At 67.7% G+C, this 18,261-nt stretch overlaps 1 protein-coding gene across 3 annotated transcripts in view; it reads left to right on the top strand.

Moving 5' to 3' along the window:
• Positions 1–17,178, top strand: part of KMT2D (lysine methyltransferase 2D) — a 45,767-nt gene extending 28,589 nt beyond the window's left edge. For 2 of the 3 annotated variants that reach the window (XM_089774767.1, XM_075901976.2), the window contains 23 exons: positions 24–197; positions 761–909; positions 1,371–3,397; positions 3,818–3,941; positions 4,041–4,128; positions 4,400–4,466; positions 4,683–4,915; positions 5,946–9,257; positions 9,481–9,624; positions 9,902–10,066; positions 10,265–10,421; positions 10,728–10,809; positions 10,907–11,082; positions 11,791–11,936; positions 12,050–12,170; positions 12,312–12,451; positions 12,612–13,761; positions 14,016–14,152; positions 14,443–14,573; positions 14,794–15,079; positions 15,285–15,358; positions 15,871–15,979; positions 16,477–17,178. In XM_089774767.1, coding sequence (XP_089630893.1) covers positions 24–197; positions 761–909; positions 1,371–3,397; positions 3,818–3,941; positions 4,041–4,128; positions 4,400–4,466; positions 4,683–4,915; positions 5,946–9,257; positions 9,481–9,624; positions 9,902–10,066; positions 10,265–10,421; positions 10,728–10,809; positions 10,907–11,082; positions 11,791–11,936; positions 12,050–12,170; positions 12,312–12,451; positions 12,612–13,761; positions 14,016–14,152; positions 14,443–14,573; positions 14,794–15,079; positions 15,285–15,358; positions 15,871–15,979; positions 16,477–16,569 — 9,285 coding nt within the window. In that variant the 3' untranslated portion in view covers positions 16,570–17,178. The remainder of the gene's footprint in view (positions 1–23; positions 198–760; positions 910–1,370; positions 3,398–3,817; positions 3,942–4,040; positions 4,129–4,399; positions 4,467–4,682; positions 4,916–5,945; positions 9,258–9,480; positions 9,625–9,901; positions 10,067–10,264; positions 10,422–10,727; positions 10,810–10,906; positions 11,083–11,790; positions 11,937–12,049; positions 12,171–12,311; positions 12,452–12,611; positions 13,762–14,015; positions 14,153–14,442; positions 14,574–14,793; positions 15,080–15,284; positions 15,359–15,870; positions 15,980–16,476) is intronic. The other variant, XM_089774766.1, reaches the window with a different exon arrangement.
• The last annotated feature ends 1,083 nt before the right edge of the window (positions 17,179–18,261 follow it).

The following is an 18,261-nucleotide window of genomic DNA, read 5'->3' as shown; positions in this document are numbered from 1 at the left end:
AAGGTGCATCCCTTATCTCCCAGCGCCAGAGACTCCGCGAGCTCCTCATCCGCCAGCAAATCCAGAGGAACAACCTGCGGCAGGAGAAAGAGAGCGCGGCCGCCGCCACGGGCTCCTCCCAGGCTCCATGGAGCGCCGAAGCCAGCAGCCAGGCCTTCGAGCAGCTCAGGGGCCTGGCATCCTACCAGCCTGCACAGGTAGGGCAGAGGGGCACCAGGAGAGCCACACCTGAGCCATGTGGACCACATGGTGCTGGCCCCAGGGCTGCTGGCCTGATGGGTGGAGCCAACCCATGTGGCTGTGGCCATCCCAGCCCTTTGCCAAGCCCCACATTCCCGCCAGGCCCCTCTGGGAATGGGATAGATGGCAGGGGCAGCCCATAGCCTGTGATGGGGATTCGTGAGCTGTCAGCCTCCAACCTCGACCCCACTCCCCTGCGCAATCTGATGTGACTTCCAAAGGGGAATCACTCTGGGGCTCCCCCACCCAAAAAGTGGAGAGCCCCTGACTGCCCTGTATAGAGTAACGTGTGCTGTGACTCATGCCCTGTCACTCGGGGAACTCCCTGCAGCAGGATCTGTCTGGGCAAAGCACCTGGGGAGAATGGGATGGGGCTTATCCTCAACCAGGGCAGCAGGGGGGTTGCAGAGGAGCTCAGCCCAGGCTAGAGTCAGGAGGGAATTTGGGATCCCGTACTGCTGGAGTGGGGAGGGTCTGTAGGAGTCGAGATGCAAGCGGGCTCACTCTCTTTCCTTGCCAGGATAAGAACACCCTCGGGAACCTGCCTGCAACCCCCAGCAGTGGCAAACTCCCCGGCCCAGTCATGGTGCCCGCAGCATTCGCACCGGAGGAGCGGCTTTCCCGCCCGCCTCCCGCTGCCACACCCTCCTCCATGGATCTCAACGGCAGGTGCGTGACCCCCAGCTGCTGCAGGCAAGGCGTGCTGTGGACCCCACAGGCCTTGGCTTCTTGCCCTCTAAAGGGAGGGAATCCAGGGCACTTGGCTTACCCGGGAGGCCCTGCCCTCGTCTACGTGTAGGGAAACTGAGGCCTGCAAATAGAGTCCTGGAGGCCTTGCTCCCCTCTCCCGAATCCACGAGGGCGGGAGGGATTTCTGCGGAGGCCCCGGGTGGCAGGTGTGGGGGGGGGCATCAGTGGGGTCGATGCGGATTCAGCCTGTGGGACAAGAGCCCCTCAGTGGGGGATGTCGTGCTAGAGCCTGGCCACTTCCAGCCCCCCCAGATGCCACTGACTGGGGAGGGCGAGGTAGGGAGCTGCTTGGCTGTGACTCTGCCTCAGGCGGCCGGTGGCCCTGAGCCCCATGCTGGCCGGTCGCTGGGTGCCTCTCTGACTCTCTGTCTGTGTTGCAGGCCACCAGTGGGAGCCCCGCAGACCTTCTTCCCACGCGGCATGTTCCAGGGGCCCTCTCCTCAGCAGCAGCTGTGGCAGCAGCAGCAGGCGGCCGTGCGGCTCCCCGGCCCTGCCCGCTTTCAGCAGCCGCCCGGCCATGAGCTCGGCCGGCCGGCACTGGGCGGCTTGGCCACGCGCCTGGCGGGCCCTGCCGAGCCGATCCAGCCTGCGCCAGGCGCCCTCGGGGCCCAGTTCATCGAGCTGCGGCACAACGCCCAGAAAAGTGCAGCCGGGGGCATGGGCGCCCCCTTCGCCCAGCAGGGCCTTCCAGCCAGGCCCCGCTTCTTCCTGCCTGGCGACGAGAGCTCCAGCCAGGCCCTGCGCGCCTCCGTCATGCCTCTGCCAGCCCCGGGCCTGCCGCCCCAGAAGCTCCCGGCCCCGCTGCCTCCCTCGGCTGCTTCCCCGCAGGGGCCTCACCTCAAAAGCGGCCCTTCGCTGCCCCCGCCGGCCGGCCAGGAGCTGCAGCATGTCCCGCCCCGCCCGCTCTCCTCCGGCTCCGGCCTGCGCCCCGACGGCCCCAAGGACGGCCCCGCCACGGAGCCCCCGCTGGCCCCGGCTCCGGCTCCCGGCAGAAGCCACCTGGCGCTGGAGGGGGGGCGGCTCCCGTGCGAGGTGCCGGTGGAGCCTGACCTGGACGACGACTTTGATGCCCACAAGGACCTGGAGGACGACGACGACCTGGCCAACCTGAGCCTGGACCCAGACGTGGCCAAGGGGGACGACGAGCTGGGGACCCTGGACAGCCTGGAGACCAACGACCCCCACCTGGACGACCTGCTGAACAGCGAGGAGTTCGACCTGCTGGCCTACACCGACCCCGAGCTCGACACGGGCGACAAGAAGGACATCTTCCACGAGCACCTGCGCCTGGTGGAGTCGGCCAACGAGAAGGCCGAGCGCGAGGCCCTGCTCAAGAGGGAGCCGGTGGGGCCCTGCCTCAAGGGCCCTGGGGAGACCAAGGAGCTGGGGCCCCCCGCCCCTTGCCCCTCCAGCACGGCACCAGCTCCACACCTGACCTGCAAGGCCCAGGCCAGCGCCCTGGGAGCCAAGCCGGCCTCCCTGCCAGCCAACATCCAGCCCAAGCTGGAGGAAGGCTGCCTGAAGACGCCCCCCTGCCAGTTCAATGCCAGGGCCTCCGACCGCCTCCCAGGCCCCATCAAGTCAGAGGCCCTCCAAGGGGCGGAGAAAATGGCGGCCTCTCTCGGCCTGACCCTCAAGCCCGGCCCGAACCTGCTGAGTCCCGGGGCAGGGCCTGCGCGGCTCGGCACAGCCCCCTTCCCTCCCAATGGCCACGCTGCCACCTCCGGCTCCGAGAAGGGCCCCTATGCCGCCCCGGGCCGCGGGCTGGCCCCCAGCCAGAGCGCTGCCCTCCTTGACCTCGATGGGGGGACCCTGGGCCTGGCCGGCGCCCAGCACTCGCCGCCCGACGACCTGGACAAGATGGAGAGCTCCCTGGTGGCCAGCGAGTTGCCCCTGCTCATCGAGGACCTGCTAGAGCACGAGAAGAAGGAGCTGCAGAAGAAGCAGCAGATGTCGGCTCACCTGCCCGGGGGCGCCCCGCACCTCCAGGCTGGGCAGCCCCCGCCGCCGCACTCCATGCTGGCGCACCCGGCAGGGCCGGGCCAGCCCCAGGATGGGCAGCCTCCCCGCCTCGTAGGGCCCCAGCAGCAGCTGCAGCTGGGCCTGGTGGCCCGGCAGCAGAACCTGATGACGCCACAGCAGCAGCAGCAGCAGCAGCGGGTGGTGGGAACCCAGCAGGGCCAGGTACTGGCCCCCCACATGGCGATGGCGCAGCCCCAGCCCCACGTCCTCGCAGCCCAGCACGGCGTCCAGCCGGCCCTGGCCCCGCAGCAGAGCCAGCAGCAGGTGCTGGTGCAGAAGCAGATGCCTGGGGTGCAGCCGGCGCCCATGGGCATGAAACCCCCACAGCTCCTCATGCAGCAGCAGCAGCAGCAGCAACTGGCCAACAGCTTCTTCCCTGACACAGGTAGGAGCCAGCAGGCTGGGCAGGAGAGGGCCACACCTTGCTGCCCCACTCTGGGCCCCTAGCCGGAGGGAGCCGGGGTGACCCACAGGCACGGGGCCGCCACAGCTGGCCGGCCGAGGCTGAACGCGGGCGGAGGCTGAGTTGCTTCTCCACAGCTCGTACGGGGGGGAGCCGTCCTGTTTCCTGCCCCCCATCTGAGCAGGCTATCCGCGTGGGCGGCAGGGGCAGCCCGGGGCCCGTCAAGCAGACTCTTGCAGCTGGTACCCTCCCGCCATGCCCGTGTGCTGTGCGCAGGAGCTGCCCTTCCCCCCTGGGTTGGGGCCCCGAGACGCCTGCACGGGGGGCGGCCGTTCCTCCCATGGGCTGGGTGCGCTGCTGGGCGTTGGCCGGGGGAAGGAGCCTCACGCTCTCTCCTCGCAGACCTGGATAAGTTTGCTGCGGAGGACATCATGGACCCCATCGCCAAGGCGAAGATGGTGGCGCTGAAGGGCATCAAGAAGGTGATGGCTCAAGGCAGCATTGGGGTGGCCCCTGGGATGAGCAGGTAAGGGGGGCGCGGGCTGGGGGCGGGCGGGCGGCCGAGGCCGGGGCCGGGGCGGAAGCCGGGCCTGGCTCACTCCTCTCTCACGCTTTGCTTCCAAAGGCAGCAGGTGTCCCTGCTGGCTCAGCGGCTCTCGGGAGCTCCAGCCACGGCCGAGATGCAGAACCACGCCCCACCTGGGAGCGGACAGGTGAGCGCACGGCTCCTGCCCAGCCAACTAGGGTGTCTCCTCCACCATTCCAGAGACAAGCGGGAGGGTCTCGGCCTTCTGCCCTGGGAATCGCCCTCACAGCTGGGGTGCACGGTCTCTGGCAGGAGGAGGTCAGAGTGGGGGGCCAGGAGAGATGTTGCGGGGGGGGGAGCAGCAGGCAGGGATGCGTTGGGGGTGGGGGCAGCATGTGGCCGTGTGTGAGCGTGGGGGGAGGGTACACATGGTCACAAACATTCTCCACCTCTTCTAGGAGCGAACTGGCAACGACCTGTCCCAGGCCCGCCCCAACCCACCTACATTCGCTCAGGGCGTCATCAGTAAGTAGCTGGTGCTGGGGGGCCCCGGCCAGGTCAGGGGGCATGTGGAGGGTTGCGTGGGCTGGCTCTGGGCATAGCCCTGCCCTCCTGATGGCCGCTGCAGGGCGTGGCTGAGAGTGGAGAGGATGGTTTTTCTAGCTGGGGCGGGGGTGCTGGGGCTCCCTTCCCCCAGTGCGTCTCCACGGCTCCGTCCTACCCCCGTGCCCCTCTCCACAGACGAGGCGGACCAGCGGCAGTACGAGGAGTGGCTGTTCCACACCCAGCAGCTCCTGCAGATGCAGCTGAAGGTGCTGGAGGAGCAGATCGGGGTGCACCGCAAGTCCCGCAAAGCCCTGTGCGCCAAGCAGCGCACGGCCAAGAAGGCCGGCCGCGAGTTCCCCGAGGCCGACGCCGAGAAGCTCAAGCTGGTGACGGAGCAGCAGAGCAAGATCCAGAAGCAGCTGGACCAGGTGGGGGATGCACCGAGAGGGCAGGGGTGGAGGCAGCCTAGAAACCACCTGGGGCTACAGCATTTGGAGGAGACTGTTAGGGTACGTCTAGACTACAGGCTTCTGTCGACAAAGAGCGTCTAGACTACATTGAGTTCTGTCGACAAAGCAAGCTGCTTTGTTGACATGGTAGTGCGGACGCAAAGGACAGTTTACACCTGTCGACAGAAGGCGTTATGCCTCGTAAAATGAGGTTTACCAGCGTCGACAAAATTGCTGAGTTCTGTCGATGTTATGTCAACAGAACTCAGCGGCAGTGTGGACGCAGATAGTTTTGTCGACAAAACCCTGTAGTCTAGACACACCCTTACAGTCCAGTGGGGGCAGGGAGGTGGGGCCCTGGGCTGGGACTGATGGGCAGGTTGAGGGCTCTGGGCAAAGTGGGGGGGGGTGGGATGTGTGCCAGTCGGGTCAGGGGGCACTGAGCACAGCAAGGGAGGGCAGGGTGGGCATGTCGGGGGGAGGCAGGAGGGGCTGTGCCGGGCAGGTCGGGGGGCGCCAGGGAGGCAGGAGGGTTGTGCCGGGCAGGTCGGGGGGCGCCGGGGAGGCAGGAGGGTTGTGCCGGGCAGGTCGGGGGGCGCCGGGGAGGCAGGAGGGTTGTGCCGGGCAGGTCGGGGGGCGCCGGGGAGGCAGGAGGGTTGTGCTGGGCAGGTCGGGGGGCGCTGGGGAGGCGGTCGGGCTGTGCCGGGCGGGTTGGGGGGAGGCAGGCGGGCTGTGCCGGGCGGGTCGGGGGGAGGCGGGGAGGCCAGAGGGCTGTGCCGGGTGGGTTGGGAGGAGGCAGGCGGGCTGTGCCGGGCGGGTCGGGGGGAGGCGGGGAGGCCAGAGGGCTGTGCCGGGTGGGTTGGGAGGAGGCAGGCGGGCTGTGCCGGGCGGGTCGGGGGGAGGCGGGGAGGCCAGAGGGCTGTGCTGGGCAGGTCGGGGACAAGGCACATAAGGAGAGGGAAGGCCAGGCTGATACATTACTCGGCGCCCCCGCCCTTCCCCCCGGCAGGTTCGGAAGCAGCAGAAGGAGCACACCAACCTGATGGCAGAGTACCGCAACAAGCAGCAGCAGCACCAGCAGAGCTCGGCCGCCTTGGCCCTCAGCCCCTCGCAGAGCCCCCGGCTTATGGCCAAGCTCCCGGGCCAGCTGCTCTCCGCCCATGGGGTCCAGCAGCAGCTCCCCCAGCAAGCTGGAGCCCTAGTCGGGGCACAAGGCCTGGGCCAGCAGCCCAGCCAGCTGGCAGGACAAGCAAGCAACCTGCGCTTGCCCCAGGGTGGTGCCTCCGTGGCAGCCCAGCAGGGCCTGTCCTTCATGGGTCAGCAGCAGCTGGGAAACGCAGCCCTCCCCGGCCCCTCCAACAGCTTCTTCCCTGGGAACCCCGCGCTCCGGGGGCTGGCCACTGACACCCGGCTCATGCAAGAGAGGCAGTTGCAGAGGATGCAGCTGGCTCAGAAACTGCAGCAGCAGCAAAGCATGCTGGGACAGGTGTCACAGCAGCAGCAGCAAAGCATGCTGGGACAGGTATCGCAGCAGCAGCAGCAGCAAAGCATGCTGGGACAGGTGTCGCAGCAGCAGCAGCAAAGCATGCTGGGACAGGTGTCGCAGCAGCAGCAAAGCATGCTGGGACAGGTATCGCAGCAGCAGCAGCAGCAGCAGAGCATGCTGGGACAGGTGTCACTGCAGCAGCAGCAGCAAGGCATGCTGGGACAGGTTTCGCTGCAGCAGCAACAGCAGCAGCCCCCTGCTCCCCAGCAGGGCTCTGGGGGGCAGCCCATGGGTCCCAAGCCGCAGGGGATCCTGGTCCAGCAGCTCTCCCCGCAGCCCGGGATGCTGGGGCACTCGCAGGTGTCCATGCTGCAGCACCAGGGTGTCACAGGCCACCAGAACCCCCCGAGACAGGTACTGCTAGCACCCCATCAGCAGAGGGTGCTGGGCTCGCCTCAGTTGGTGCCACAGACCCACAGCCTCATGGGCCACCGGCTGATCTTAACACCGCAGCAGCAGCAGCAGCAGCAGCAGCAGGCAGGACTTCTGGGCCCATCACGGACTTTGCTGACACAGCAGCAGCAGAACTCTATAGCACAGCACCAGGCCCAGCCGGGCCTCATGGGCCAGGGGCTGGCTGCCCAGCCGGGCCTCATAGGGCAGGGACAAGGGCAGGTTGCCCAGCCGGGCCTCGTGGGGCAGGGACAAGGACAGACTGCCCAGCCGGGCCTCGTGGGGCAGGGGCAGGCCACCCAGCCGGGCCTCATGGGGCAGGCTGCCAAGCAGCAGATGCAGCACTTTTCACAGCACGGGAGCCTGGGCCAGTCCCCCTCCCTGCTACACTTGAGTCAGGGAGTTCAGCCTGCCCCACAGGGTATGGCTGCCAGGGAGCAGCAGGGAGGGCCCGAGAGCTCTGTGCTGCCCCCAGAGGGCACCGAGGGCAGGGGGCAGCATCAGGTTCAGCTGACAGCCGCTGTGGGCGGGCTGGGCAGCCAGGACCTCGGGGGGCAGCCGCCCATGGGCGCTCAGGAGCATCAGGGCATTCAGAACCTCAACCCCTCGGCGCTGGCCAGCCAGGAGCAGCTGGCGCCCCTAGGCGGAGAGCAGCAGCCATCGAGGCAGCAGGCCGAGCAGGGGCAGCCGCCGCAGCACCTCCTGCTGCCCTCCCCACAGCCGAATGTTGTGAGCTCACTACCGCACCAGCTGCCACGCGCGCAGGGGGCTCAGCCACCAGGCACCCTGCTTCCTCAGCCGCTGCAGAGTGGCGGGGGGCTTGCGCCCGTGGGGGGCACCATGAGGCCAGAGCAGCCTCACCCGGACCCTGCCCAAGGGCCTCACTTGCTGGCCCCGCAGGGCTCGCTGCTGGCGGAGCAGCAGCAGCAGCAGCCTGGGAGCGTGACGAGCCAGGTGCAAAGCCTCATGGTCCAGCAGCCACCGCAAAGACTTGTGGGTCCGGTGCCAGCACAAAGCCTAGAGCAGCAAGCAAAAGGCCTGGCGGGCCAGCGGCTGCCGAGCCCAGCGGGGCAGCACAAAGCCGGGCTGCTGGGGCAGCCGCAGCAGAGCATGCTGGTCCCGCCCGTGTCCCACGCCCAGAGCATCCTCAGCCAGGTCTCGGCGCCGGTGATGGGCCAAATCCGAGCTCAGCTGCAAGGCGTCATCTCCAAGAACCCGCAGCTGCGGCACCTCACGCCCCAGCAGCAGCAGCAGCTGCAAGCCATCCTGGTGCAGCGCCACCAGCAGAGCCTGCTGCAGCAGAGCCAGGCGCTGAGGCAGGCCAGCCCCTTCTCTGGGCAGGCGCCAGCATCACTGGAACCGGGGCAGCACCCTCCCTCCGCCCCGCAGGGCTCCCTGGTGCGTCAGCAGCTGAGGCAGCCGGGGACGGTGTTCCAGGTCCGGCCGGCCGCTGCGGAGCAGATGCAGCCGGGGTTTGTCATGGAGCAGGGGCCCGCCGGCCAGCAGAGGGCGCCGCTGAGCCAGGGGCCAGGGAGCTCCCCGCAGCAGCCGCTGGCGGAGCTGGTGCACACGGCGCTGGCGGGACGCAGCCCGCAGCAGGGCGTGCTCAGACTCTCGGCCCCGCCGGCAGCCGCCCCGGTCCAGCCGCCCATGGGCATGGTCAGCCTGGGCTCTCTGCATCAGCACCCCCCGCCTAGCGAGGAGCCAAGCCCCCACGAGCCAAAGGAGGCCTCCCCGCCCATTGTGGCCAGGCCGCCCAGCGTGGCACCGAGTCCCGGGGTGCAGCCCGAGCATAGGCTGACGCCCACCCAGAACAGTCTCCTGGCAGAGCCAGTCCCCAGGCCACCGCCCAGCCAAACTGGGGAAGAGCCCTTCACCCGGACTCCTGGCCACTGGGAGCCAGCCACGCAGGGCCCCCGCTCCCCTCCCAGCATGGAGCCCACGGATGCAGCGCGCAAGCCAGCAGACCCAGGCCTGGCCGGGAGTCAAGTCAACGGGCAGGTGGGAGACAGGCCAGGCCCACCGGCCTCTCCTCCTGAAGTGGGTGCCCTGCCCGCTGAGGCCCCCGGGGTCTGCATCAAGCAGGAACCGAAGGAGGAGCTGGCGCAGTGCGTGCTGGGCGGGGGCCAGGCTGTGAAACGCGAGGCCAACGGCGAGCCGGCGCCCGCCCCCGCCAACAACCTGCTGCTGGGCGGCTCGCTGCTGGCCGGCGCCCGCTCAGAGGCCGGGCACCTGCTGCTGCAGAAGCTGCTGCGGGCCAAGAACGTGCAGCTGGCGTCGCAGCGCTCTGCCGAGGGGCTGCACCCCGAGCTCAATGGGCACCTTGACAGCAAGCTCTCGGGGCTGGAGCAGCGGCTGCAGGCGGCTCCTCCCGGCAGAGAGGTGAGCCGGGGGGTTAAGTCCCAGGGGGGCGAGTGAGGGGTAAATGCAGTGGTGTCCAGAGCATGCGCCCATGCCCCACCGTGCAGGTTGGGGGGGGGAGGGCTCAATTCCCTGCCCCCAGGTGTGGATTGGGGGATGGTGCCCGGGAGGTTGGGTGGGGCAAGGAAGCAAGGCAGGGGCACTGGCTGTGCCAGCACCACGACGACTCTCCCTCTCCCTACAGGATCCCTCTGCCAGCAAGAAGCCCCCGGCCCCGAAGCCCAAACGGGCCCAGAAGAGTGGGGAGCGGGTGGCTGCCTCCCGCAAGAAGCTGCGCAAGGAGGACGGGCTCAAATCCAGCGAGGCCCTAATGAAGCAGCTGAAGCAGGTAACGGCCCCGTTGCGTGCGGCCCGCTCCCCTCTGACATGCCCCCAGCACCTCGCGGAGCCTGGCCTGGTTCTGGGGGGGGCTCCCCGGCCTCAGTATAGGGGGGCGCGTCTGGGCCTCCTTTCTCCATCTGTCCTCTGTCTGGCGCGGGAATGCAAACGCTGGGGCCCCGAGCCCGGCTGGAGCCCGGCGTGGCGTGGGCGGTGATGCCCCAGCCTGGAGGGGTTAAGCTGCCCACTCTCCCGTGCTTTGGGCTGACGTTGTGACTTGCCCCCAGGAGCTCTCCCTGCTGCCCCTGGTGGAGCCCACCATCACGGCCAACTTCAGCCTCTTCGCGCCCTTCGGCAGCAGCCCCATCAATGGCAAGAACCAGCTGAAGGGGGCGTTCGGCAGCGCCGTGCTGGGGAGCAGCCCCGACTACTACAGCCAGCTGCTCACCAAGGTACCGTCCCGGGCTGGCGCTCTGGCCCCGCGGACCAGCCCCACCTGGGCAGGGTCCTGCCTCGGTCTCTCCATCTGTGGCTGTGCTAACAGCTGAGCCACCTGCTGGGTGGGGGGTGGGCAAGCAGGAGTGGGGGGGGGCGGGGTTGGAGAGAGGGAGCAGGATGCTCCTTGACTGAGATGGATCCTTTCCTGGCAGAACAACCTGAGCAACCCGCCCACCCCGCCCTCCTCGCTGCCCCCCACCCCGCCCCCCTCGGTGCAGCAGAAGATGGTGAACGGCGTCACCTCCTCGGAGGAGCTGGCTGAGCAGCCCAAGGAGCCGGGCCAGGCCCAGGAAGCCGAAGGCCGGAAAGGTGAGAACAAGGGTGTAGCTGGGGCTGCCACCCTGCTCCCTCCCCAGGGGAGCAGTGAGCTCTGGGGTGGGGGGGAGAGCTGCTTGTACCTCAGTGCCCCCTGCTGGCCAGCCTGGGCGAAGCACTGATGGGTTGTGGGAGGAGCTTCTTCCAGGGCTCGTGGGGGTGGGGCGGACTTGTAGGATGGGGGAGCGACCATGGGGGCAGGGCTGTAGCACTGGGGAGGTGGGGGGAGGGGCTGACATGCTGGGTCCCCGGTGCCAGGCCTTGGTGCTCCCTGACCCTCGTCCTCCTTCCCTTGCCCAGACACATCTGCCGTGGAAGTGAAGAGCCTGGACCTGCTGGCAGCTCTGCCCACTCCGCCGCACAACCAGACGGAGGATGTCAGGTGAGGGGCCCAGGCTGTGGGCGTGGGGGTGTCTCTGGCCTGGGGCTGTGGGGGAGGGACGAGGGGACCCTGAGGTCTCACCAGCGTCGTCCCTCAGGATGGAGAGCGATGAGGAGAGCGACTCCCCCGACAGCATCGTCCCCGCCTCGTCCCCAGAGAGCGTCCTGGGTGAGGAGCCGCCTCGCTTCCCCCTGCTGGCCGAGGCTCCGCAGGAGCAGCAGGAGCGGGTGCTGTCGCCCGTCATCCCCATCATCCCCAGGGCCAGCATCCCAGGTGGGCACAGCTGGCTGGGATATCCCACGGGGCGGGTGCCCGTGGAGCTGGGTATCGGGGGAGGAGGGGGCTGGGATATCGAGGGGCGGCTGGGGGCAGTGTGTGCATGGGGGATGGGGCTGGGGATCGGGGAGAGGAGGGAGCTGGGATATCGAGGTGGGTGAGGGGAGGCTGGGACCAGTGTGTGCATGGGGGGCCCTGCGGGCGGGCTGGGTGCCGGGGGAGGGGACAGAGGTGACCTCTCGGGATGGCTGGCTGCTGGGGTTCGGGAGCAGGTGGACTGGGTGCCGGGGGAGGGACAGGGGTGACCTCTCGGGGTGGCTGGCTGCCGGGGTCCGGGAGCAGGTGGACTGGGTGCTGGGGGAGGGGACGGGGGTGACCTCTCGGGGTGGCTGGCTGCAGGGGTTCGGGAGCAGGTGGACTGGGTGCCGGGGGAGGGGACAGGGGTGACCTCTCGGGGTGGCTGGCTGCCGGGGGAGGGGACGGGGGTGACCTCTCGGGATGGCTGGCTGCAGGGGTCCGGGAGCAGGTGGACTGGGTGCCGGGGGAGGGGACAGGGGTGACCTCTCGGGGTGGCTGGCTGCCGGGGTCCGGGAGCAGGTGGACTGGGTGCCGGGGGAGGGGACAGGGGTGACCTCTCGGGGTGGCTGGCTGCTGGGGTCCGGGAGCGGGCGCTGTGCACACCTGAGCTGTCTGTTCTGCTCTCAGTGTTCTCGGACACGAAGCCCCCTGAGGCACTGGAGCCCTTCGGGGAGCGCGGCACGAAGGTGGCCCTGGCCCAGGGCCTCGCCTGGGAGAAGGGCAAGGGCAGCGAGGTCTCCGTCATGCTGACCGTCTCGGCCGCAGCTGCTAAGGTGGGCAAGCCACTGCGTGCGGGGCTGGGGCTCCCTGCGGCCCCTGCCGACAGCCCCGGCTGGGGGCCCCAGCGAGGTCACGTCTCTGACCCAGCCCCACCTCTTCCCCCCAGAACCTGAACGGCGTCATGGTGGCCGTGGCGGAGCTGCTGCGCGTCAAGATGCCCAGCTCCTACGAGGTGCTGTTCCCCGGCACCGGGCCCGAGGCCAAGAAGGTGGAGACGGACGGGGCCAGTGAGTACCGGGCAGCCCCACGGGGAGGTGCCAGCCCTGGGACCCCCAGGGAACGAGGAGCCCTGTGGACAGAGGGTTTCTGCACCGCCCCCGGGTGCTGGGGGCCTGCAGTGCAGCCACGCGGACCCGCCTCTCTCGTAGGTGCGCTGGGTGGCAAGGACAAGGCGGCGCTGGTTGGGAAAGGCCCCGAGGCCGGCCCTGAATGGCTGAGGCAGTTTGACGCCATGCTGCCGGGATACAGCCTGAAGAACGAGCTGGACATCCTGTCGCTGCTCAAACAGGTCAGTGGGGGGGCGCTTCTCACGTGCAGGGCGTGTCTCTTGGCCGGGGGGGCGGGAGGAGAGTACGGGGCCGGCTGCGCTCTGGGTTGGCAGCGTCTGGCTCCGCGGGGCAGGGAGGCCCTGGGCCCGCCCTCTGATCCGCCCTCGTCTGTGCCCCCAGGAGAGCCCGGCGCTGGAGAAGGCCGCGCAGCACTGCTACGTCAACAACGTCTCCAACCTGGACGTGCGCCAGCTCTCCACCCTGCCCGAGGAGCCGTCCCCTCCCCTGTCCCCCTTCGTGCCGTCCCCTTCCAGCCCCGCCGACAGGGACAGGCTCCCAGAGGCAGCCCCCGCCCCGGCCCCGGCGCCCCCCTCCCCGCCCGCCCCCTCCCCGCCCGCCAGGGAGGACGCGGCGCACTCGCCTCCCAAGCTCAAGCAGCGCTCCCGGCCCCCGGAGGACGGGGAGGAGTCCCGGCCCCGGCTCAAGAAGTGGAAAGGGGTGCGGTGGAAACGGCTGCGCTTCCTCGTCACCATCCAGAAGGGCGGCGCCCAGCAGGACGGCGAGAAGGAGCTCGCCGAGTTCATCGAGCGGCTGGGCGCCACCCTGCGGCCCGAGAAGGTGCCCCGGGACTTGCGCAAGTGCTGCTTTTGCCACGAGGAGGGGGACGGCGCCACCGACGGGCCTGCCCGCCTCCTCAACCTCGACCTGGACCTCTGGGTGCACCTCAACTGCGCCCTGTGGTCCACGGAGGTGTACGAGACGCAGGGCGGGGCGCTGATCAACGTGGAGGGGGCGCTGCACCGGGGCCTGCTCACCAAGTGCTCCCTGTGCCAGAAAACCGGCGCCACCAACAGCTGCAACCGCATCCGCTGCCCCAGCGTCTACCACTTCGCCTGCGCTATCCGGGCCAAGTGCATGTTCTTCAAGGACAAGACCATGCTGTGCCCGCTGCACAAGCTGAAGGGCCCCTGCGACCAGGAGCTCAGCACCTTCACCGTCTTCCGGCGCGTCTACATCGAGCGCGACGAGGTCAAGCAGATCGCCAGCATCATCCAGCGGGGCGAGCGCCTGCACATGTTCCGCGTGGGCGGCCTGCTCTTCCACGCCATCGGCCAGCTGCTGCCCCACCAGATGGCCGACTTCCACAGTGTCACGGCCCTCTACCCCGTGGGCTTCGAGGCCACCCGCATCTACTGGAGCCTGCGCACCAACAACCGCCGCTGCTGCTACCGCTGCACCATCTGCGAGAACAACGGGCGGCCCGAGTTCGTGGTGCAGGTCATCGAGCAGGGCCTGGAGGACCTGGTCTTCTCTGACTCCTCGCCGCAGGGTGAGGCTGCTCTCGGCTCTCTGCCGGTCGGGCTCCAGAGGATCCCTGTATAAACAGCTGCCGTGTCCCACCCTAGAGGTGGCTGCATTGGAGCATGGGGTGACCCGTCTCTGGCAGCAGATCTCTGGCTGCATTTCCCAGCGGTGGGGAGCTGATCCCTTGGGCTGGCCTGCCAGGCCACAGGGCAGCGCCAGGGGCGGTGGCGGACAGCAGGCCAGGAAGCCGGGTCTCATGTTTTTCCCTCTTCCCCCCAGCTGTCTGGAACCGCATCATTGAGCCGGTGGCGGCGATGAGGAAGGAGGCCAACATGCTGCGGCTCTTCCCTGAATACCTGAAGGGAGAGGAGCTGTTTGGGCTCACGGTGCACGCGGTGCTGCGCATCGCCGAGTCCGTACGTACCGGGGAGCTGCCCAGTGGGCGGAGCGGGGGGGCGGTGCGTCTCCCTGCAGTGGGGGGTGGGAGGGACACAGCACCCAGCACTACGTTCAGAACCACGCTCCCCTGGGGAGTGGCAGGGCCGTTGGGTGGGGCCCTCTGGCCCAGCGGAGGGGCAGGTGTTGCTGGCGTGTCCAGGGAAGCCCTCGGACCCTGCCGAGCCGGGGTGTGGTACAGGGGTCCCCTCTGGACACCAGGCCTGTGGCGCTGCCACCCGTCCCACGGGCTCTGCTCCGTCCCTCACAGCTGCCGGGCGTGGAGAGCTGCCAGAACTACCTATTCCGCTATGGGCGCCACCCGCTGATGGAGCTGCCTCTCATGATCAACCCCACCGGCTGCGCCCGCTCCGAGCCCAAGATCCTCACCCACTACAAACGGTGAGCGGGGCAGGGGGAGGCACTGGGGCGGGGGCCCTGGCCTGGGTTAGAGCTGGGATTACCCAGGCCCGGTGCAGACGGGGCCCAATTGGCTGGGCTCTCCTAGCTACATTTGGGGCCTCATGTCCTGGCAGAGGGGGGCAGTACTGGACCTTCCCCCCCGCTGTGCCCTGCGCCCGCTCCCCTCTGCCCTGTGCCCATGCTCTCCTGCCTGCTGCAGGCCCCACACACTGAACAGCACCAGCATGTCCAAGGCCTACCAGAGCACCTTCACGGGCGAGACCAACACGCCCTACAGCAAGCAGTTCGTGCACTCCAAGTCCTCGCAGTACCGCCGTCTCAAGACCGAGTGGAAGAACAACGTGTACCTGGCGCGCTCCCGCATCCAGGGGCTGGGGCTGTACGCGGCCAAGGACCTGGAGAAGCACACCATGGTCATCGAGTACATCGGCACCATCATCCGCAACGAGGTGGCCAACCGGCGCGAGAAGATCTATGAGGAGCAGGTGCGCGGGGCAGCCTCCTGGGAGGGACCCATCTTCTGCCCGGGGGGCGGGGGGGGGGAGAGGGAGGGCATCCAGCGGGTGGCCCTATCTCCTGCCCGGGGAGACGGCCCAGGAAGTGGCTGCAGTCTCGGATCCTGGGCGGCTCCCGGGGACGCCTGTGCCTTGCGGCTGTGTAACTAGCTCTCTCTGCTCTTCCGGCTTCCAGAACCGCGGCATCTACATGTTCCGCATCAACAACGAGCACGTCATCGACGCCACGCTGACAGGGGGCCCAGCTAGGTGAGGGGCTGGGGCGTACCGGGGGGGGGGGGGGCGCACTGCTTGGGGTAGTGTGGCAGGGCAGGGGACTGGTTCGGCTGAGGTGCTCTGCAGTCCCCAGGTCCCTGTCCTGCACGGGGCAGTGGCTGAGGGGTTCAAGTCTTGCGTGATCTGGGGTTGAAAGACCAGCTGCCCAGGCGCGTCACTGCCAGCCTGGCCCGCCTCAGCCCCTGAGCGGAGGGCTCCGGGGGGCAGAGTGAGACGGGGATTCGGCAGTGTCACCGCTGCGACTGGAACCCAGGAGTCCTGGTTTTGGCTCCAGCCCCCCACCCCATGTGTCCAGCACCTTTCCCTTCCCAATCCGCATGGGGGCATTGAGTCAACAGCTCAAGTCTTGTCTTTGACCCCCAAGCTGTGCCCAGCCACCTGAAGGGGGAGGAGAGAAAGAAGCACAGGGCCTGACCCCCCACCTGGGCTCACTCCTTGTCCCCCGATCCCTGCTCTGATGCCCTCCTCTCCGCCCTTCCCACCAGGTACATTAACCACTCCTGCGCCCCTAACTGCGTGGCTGAGGTCGTAACCTTTGACAAGGAAGATAAGATCATTATCATCTCCAGCCGCCGGATTCCCAAAGGGGAGGAGGTAGGGCACTGGGCATGCAGGGGGTGGGGCTTTAGGGCTGGGAGCCAGGGGCTCCTGGCATGCAGCTTGGTGCCCTGGGTAGGGTCCTCCTTGGCAGCGTCTGCCTGGCGCGTTACCCTGCCGGCTGCCCAGAGCATCTGGGAGAGATCCCCCCCGGGGGGAGCGCTGGCGCTTTGAGAGGAACTGGCTTCTGTTCAGAGGGGACAGAGTCAGGGGCAGCCAGGAGGGGGATGGGGATACAGTGGGCCAGGAGCGGGACAGGGTTACACTGGGCAGGGGGAGGGGTTACACTGGGTGTGGGGAAAGGGGGCTGCACGGGGCCAGGAGGGCGGGTGCACTGGGCCGAGGGAGGGCAGGGCTGCACTGTGACAGGAGGGGGTGCACTGGGCGGGTGGGGGCTGCCCTGGGCCAGGAGCTCTGGGGTTGGGGGGGGTGGGGCAGCTTGGCAACTGGTGGCATGACTGCTGGCCAGGTGACTCCGCCCCTCTCGCTCCCAGCTGACCTACGACTACCAGTTTGACTTTGAAGACGATCAGCACAAGATCCCCTGCCACTGCGGAGCTTGGAACTGCAGGAAATGGATGAACTAGCCGCTGCGGGGGCACCAGTCACAAGCAGCCCCTGGTGGGCAGCAGAGCCTGCTGCGAGGAGGCCTCTGTTGCAGGTTCTCCTCCCCCTTTGCCATGCAGGGGGAGGGGGGATCAGAGCTGGCCCAGGGGGAACGCCCACATCTGGAACCCAGGAGGCGAGGTTGGTGCAGGTGGGTCAGCCGGGGCCGCTTTCGGTTCCAACGGCCAGGGGGCACCAGTCCTTGCCCACCCCCAGCAGATGCCGCCCTCCTAACTTCCACAGGGAGGGCATATCGAAAGCACAGGGACCTTGGTTCTCTCCCTAGCCACTCCAGCCTGGCGCGCCGTGGCCCTGGCTCTCTGCTGGCAGCGTGCTGCTCTCCCCAGGTGGGCGGCTGCAGCGCCACAAGTGGAACTGATGAACTGGCAACTCAGGGTTTTCTTTGTTTTGTTTTGCGAGGAGGACGGGGCCTGTGGCATCAACAAAACCAGCTCTGTCCGCCTTGCTCACTGAAGCACCTGTAAATAACTGGATGGATGCGGGGCGAGTGGGGTGCTCCCCCTCGGATCTGGGGTGGGGCGGCCGCATTCTCGGACCCACGGGGAGGTCAGATCCAGTCTGTTTTTTTTTTTTTAAAAAAACAAAACTAATAATATTTGCTCGCTAACTTACCAAGGTAACAAAGAGACTCCTTGAGCTTGACAATCCCAAAACTCCCAGCCCCGCTCTGCTGGGCTCTCTGGAGACAGACAGAGCTCGCTTGGGTTTCGGTTTATTTCTTGTTCTGTCAATGGAAGCACCGTGAGCATGTGAAGGAGGCGCCAGCTGCCAGAGCAGAGCTGGGGAGAGCCGTGTGCAGAAAAGTCCCCCCTCCCCCATGGACGCAAGGAGCATCTGCACCCAAACCTACCTCATTTTAAGTGTTAGATTCTGCTGTTTTCAATGTGACCCTCCCTCCGAGACTGACCACATGCAACCTTCCTAGTTCTGAATGAGAACTAGTGGCAGTGGGCGGAGCCTGGGGAATCCAAGGTGTGGCAGTGGGTGGAGCCTAGGGCAGCCTGAGGGAGATTGTAGCCTTGCACGCAGACCTGGAAGGAGAGAGACCCTAAAGTATCTCCATCCCCCTCCAGCTGGGAAGTTGAGTGTTTCAGGATCCCTCCCCCCCACCCCCCAAGAGCCCCCCCAGTTGGATGCTCGGGTGTTCCTGGCTGCTCTCCCACCATGCACAAAGCTGGGCACTCCGGAGAGGTGGCGGTTTGAGGCTTTACTTAGAATGTGCCAAGACCCTCCCCTTGCTTCCACCCACCTCCCCAGCATGGCACAAGCAGCCGCCGAGAGCCCCCCCCAGCACTGAGCACCCTGTCAAGCCTCTGGGTTTGGGGGCCGAGCTCCAGGAATCCTCAGTTGAGGCAGAGAGCTGGCTGCCACCGCCGCACTCCTGAGTTTGGCTGTGGGGTAGGGGGGCTGTTCTGGGTCCTGCCCCAGCCACTCCGCTCCCCCACCCACCAGGCCCCCTTTTGCTACCAGAACTGCTGCTCTAGGCTGGCCTCTGGAGGCTGCCTGTGTCTGTCATGTCGGCATGGTATGGGGGGTATTTATCTATTTATACCTTAGCTTGTATATATTAGAATCTATGGGGGCTCTCTTCTGTGCTCTGCTTGGCTGAGATCTTGGACTGTGGGGGAGGGGAGCATGTCCCATAACTAAAC

This window comes from Pelodiscus sinensis, chromosome 31 (assembly GCF_052426305.1).
Source record: "Pelodiscus sinensis isolate ZL-2025 chromosome 31, ASM5242630v1, whole genome shotgun sequence".
Classification (NCBI taxonomy): Eukaryota; Metazoa; Chordata; order Testudines; family Trionychidae; genus Pelodiscus; species Pelodiscus sinensis.
This window is presented reverse-complemented; position numbering and strand designations above follow the sequence as displayed.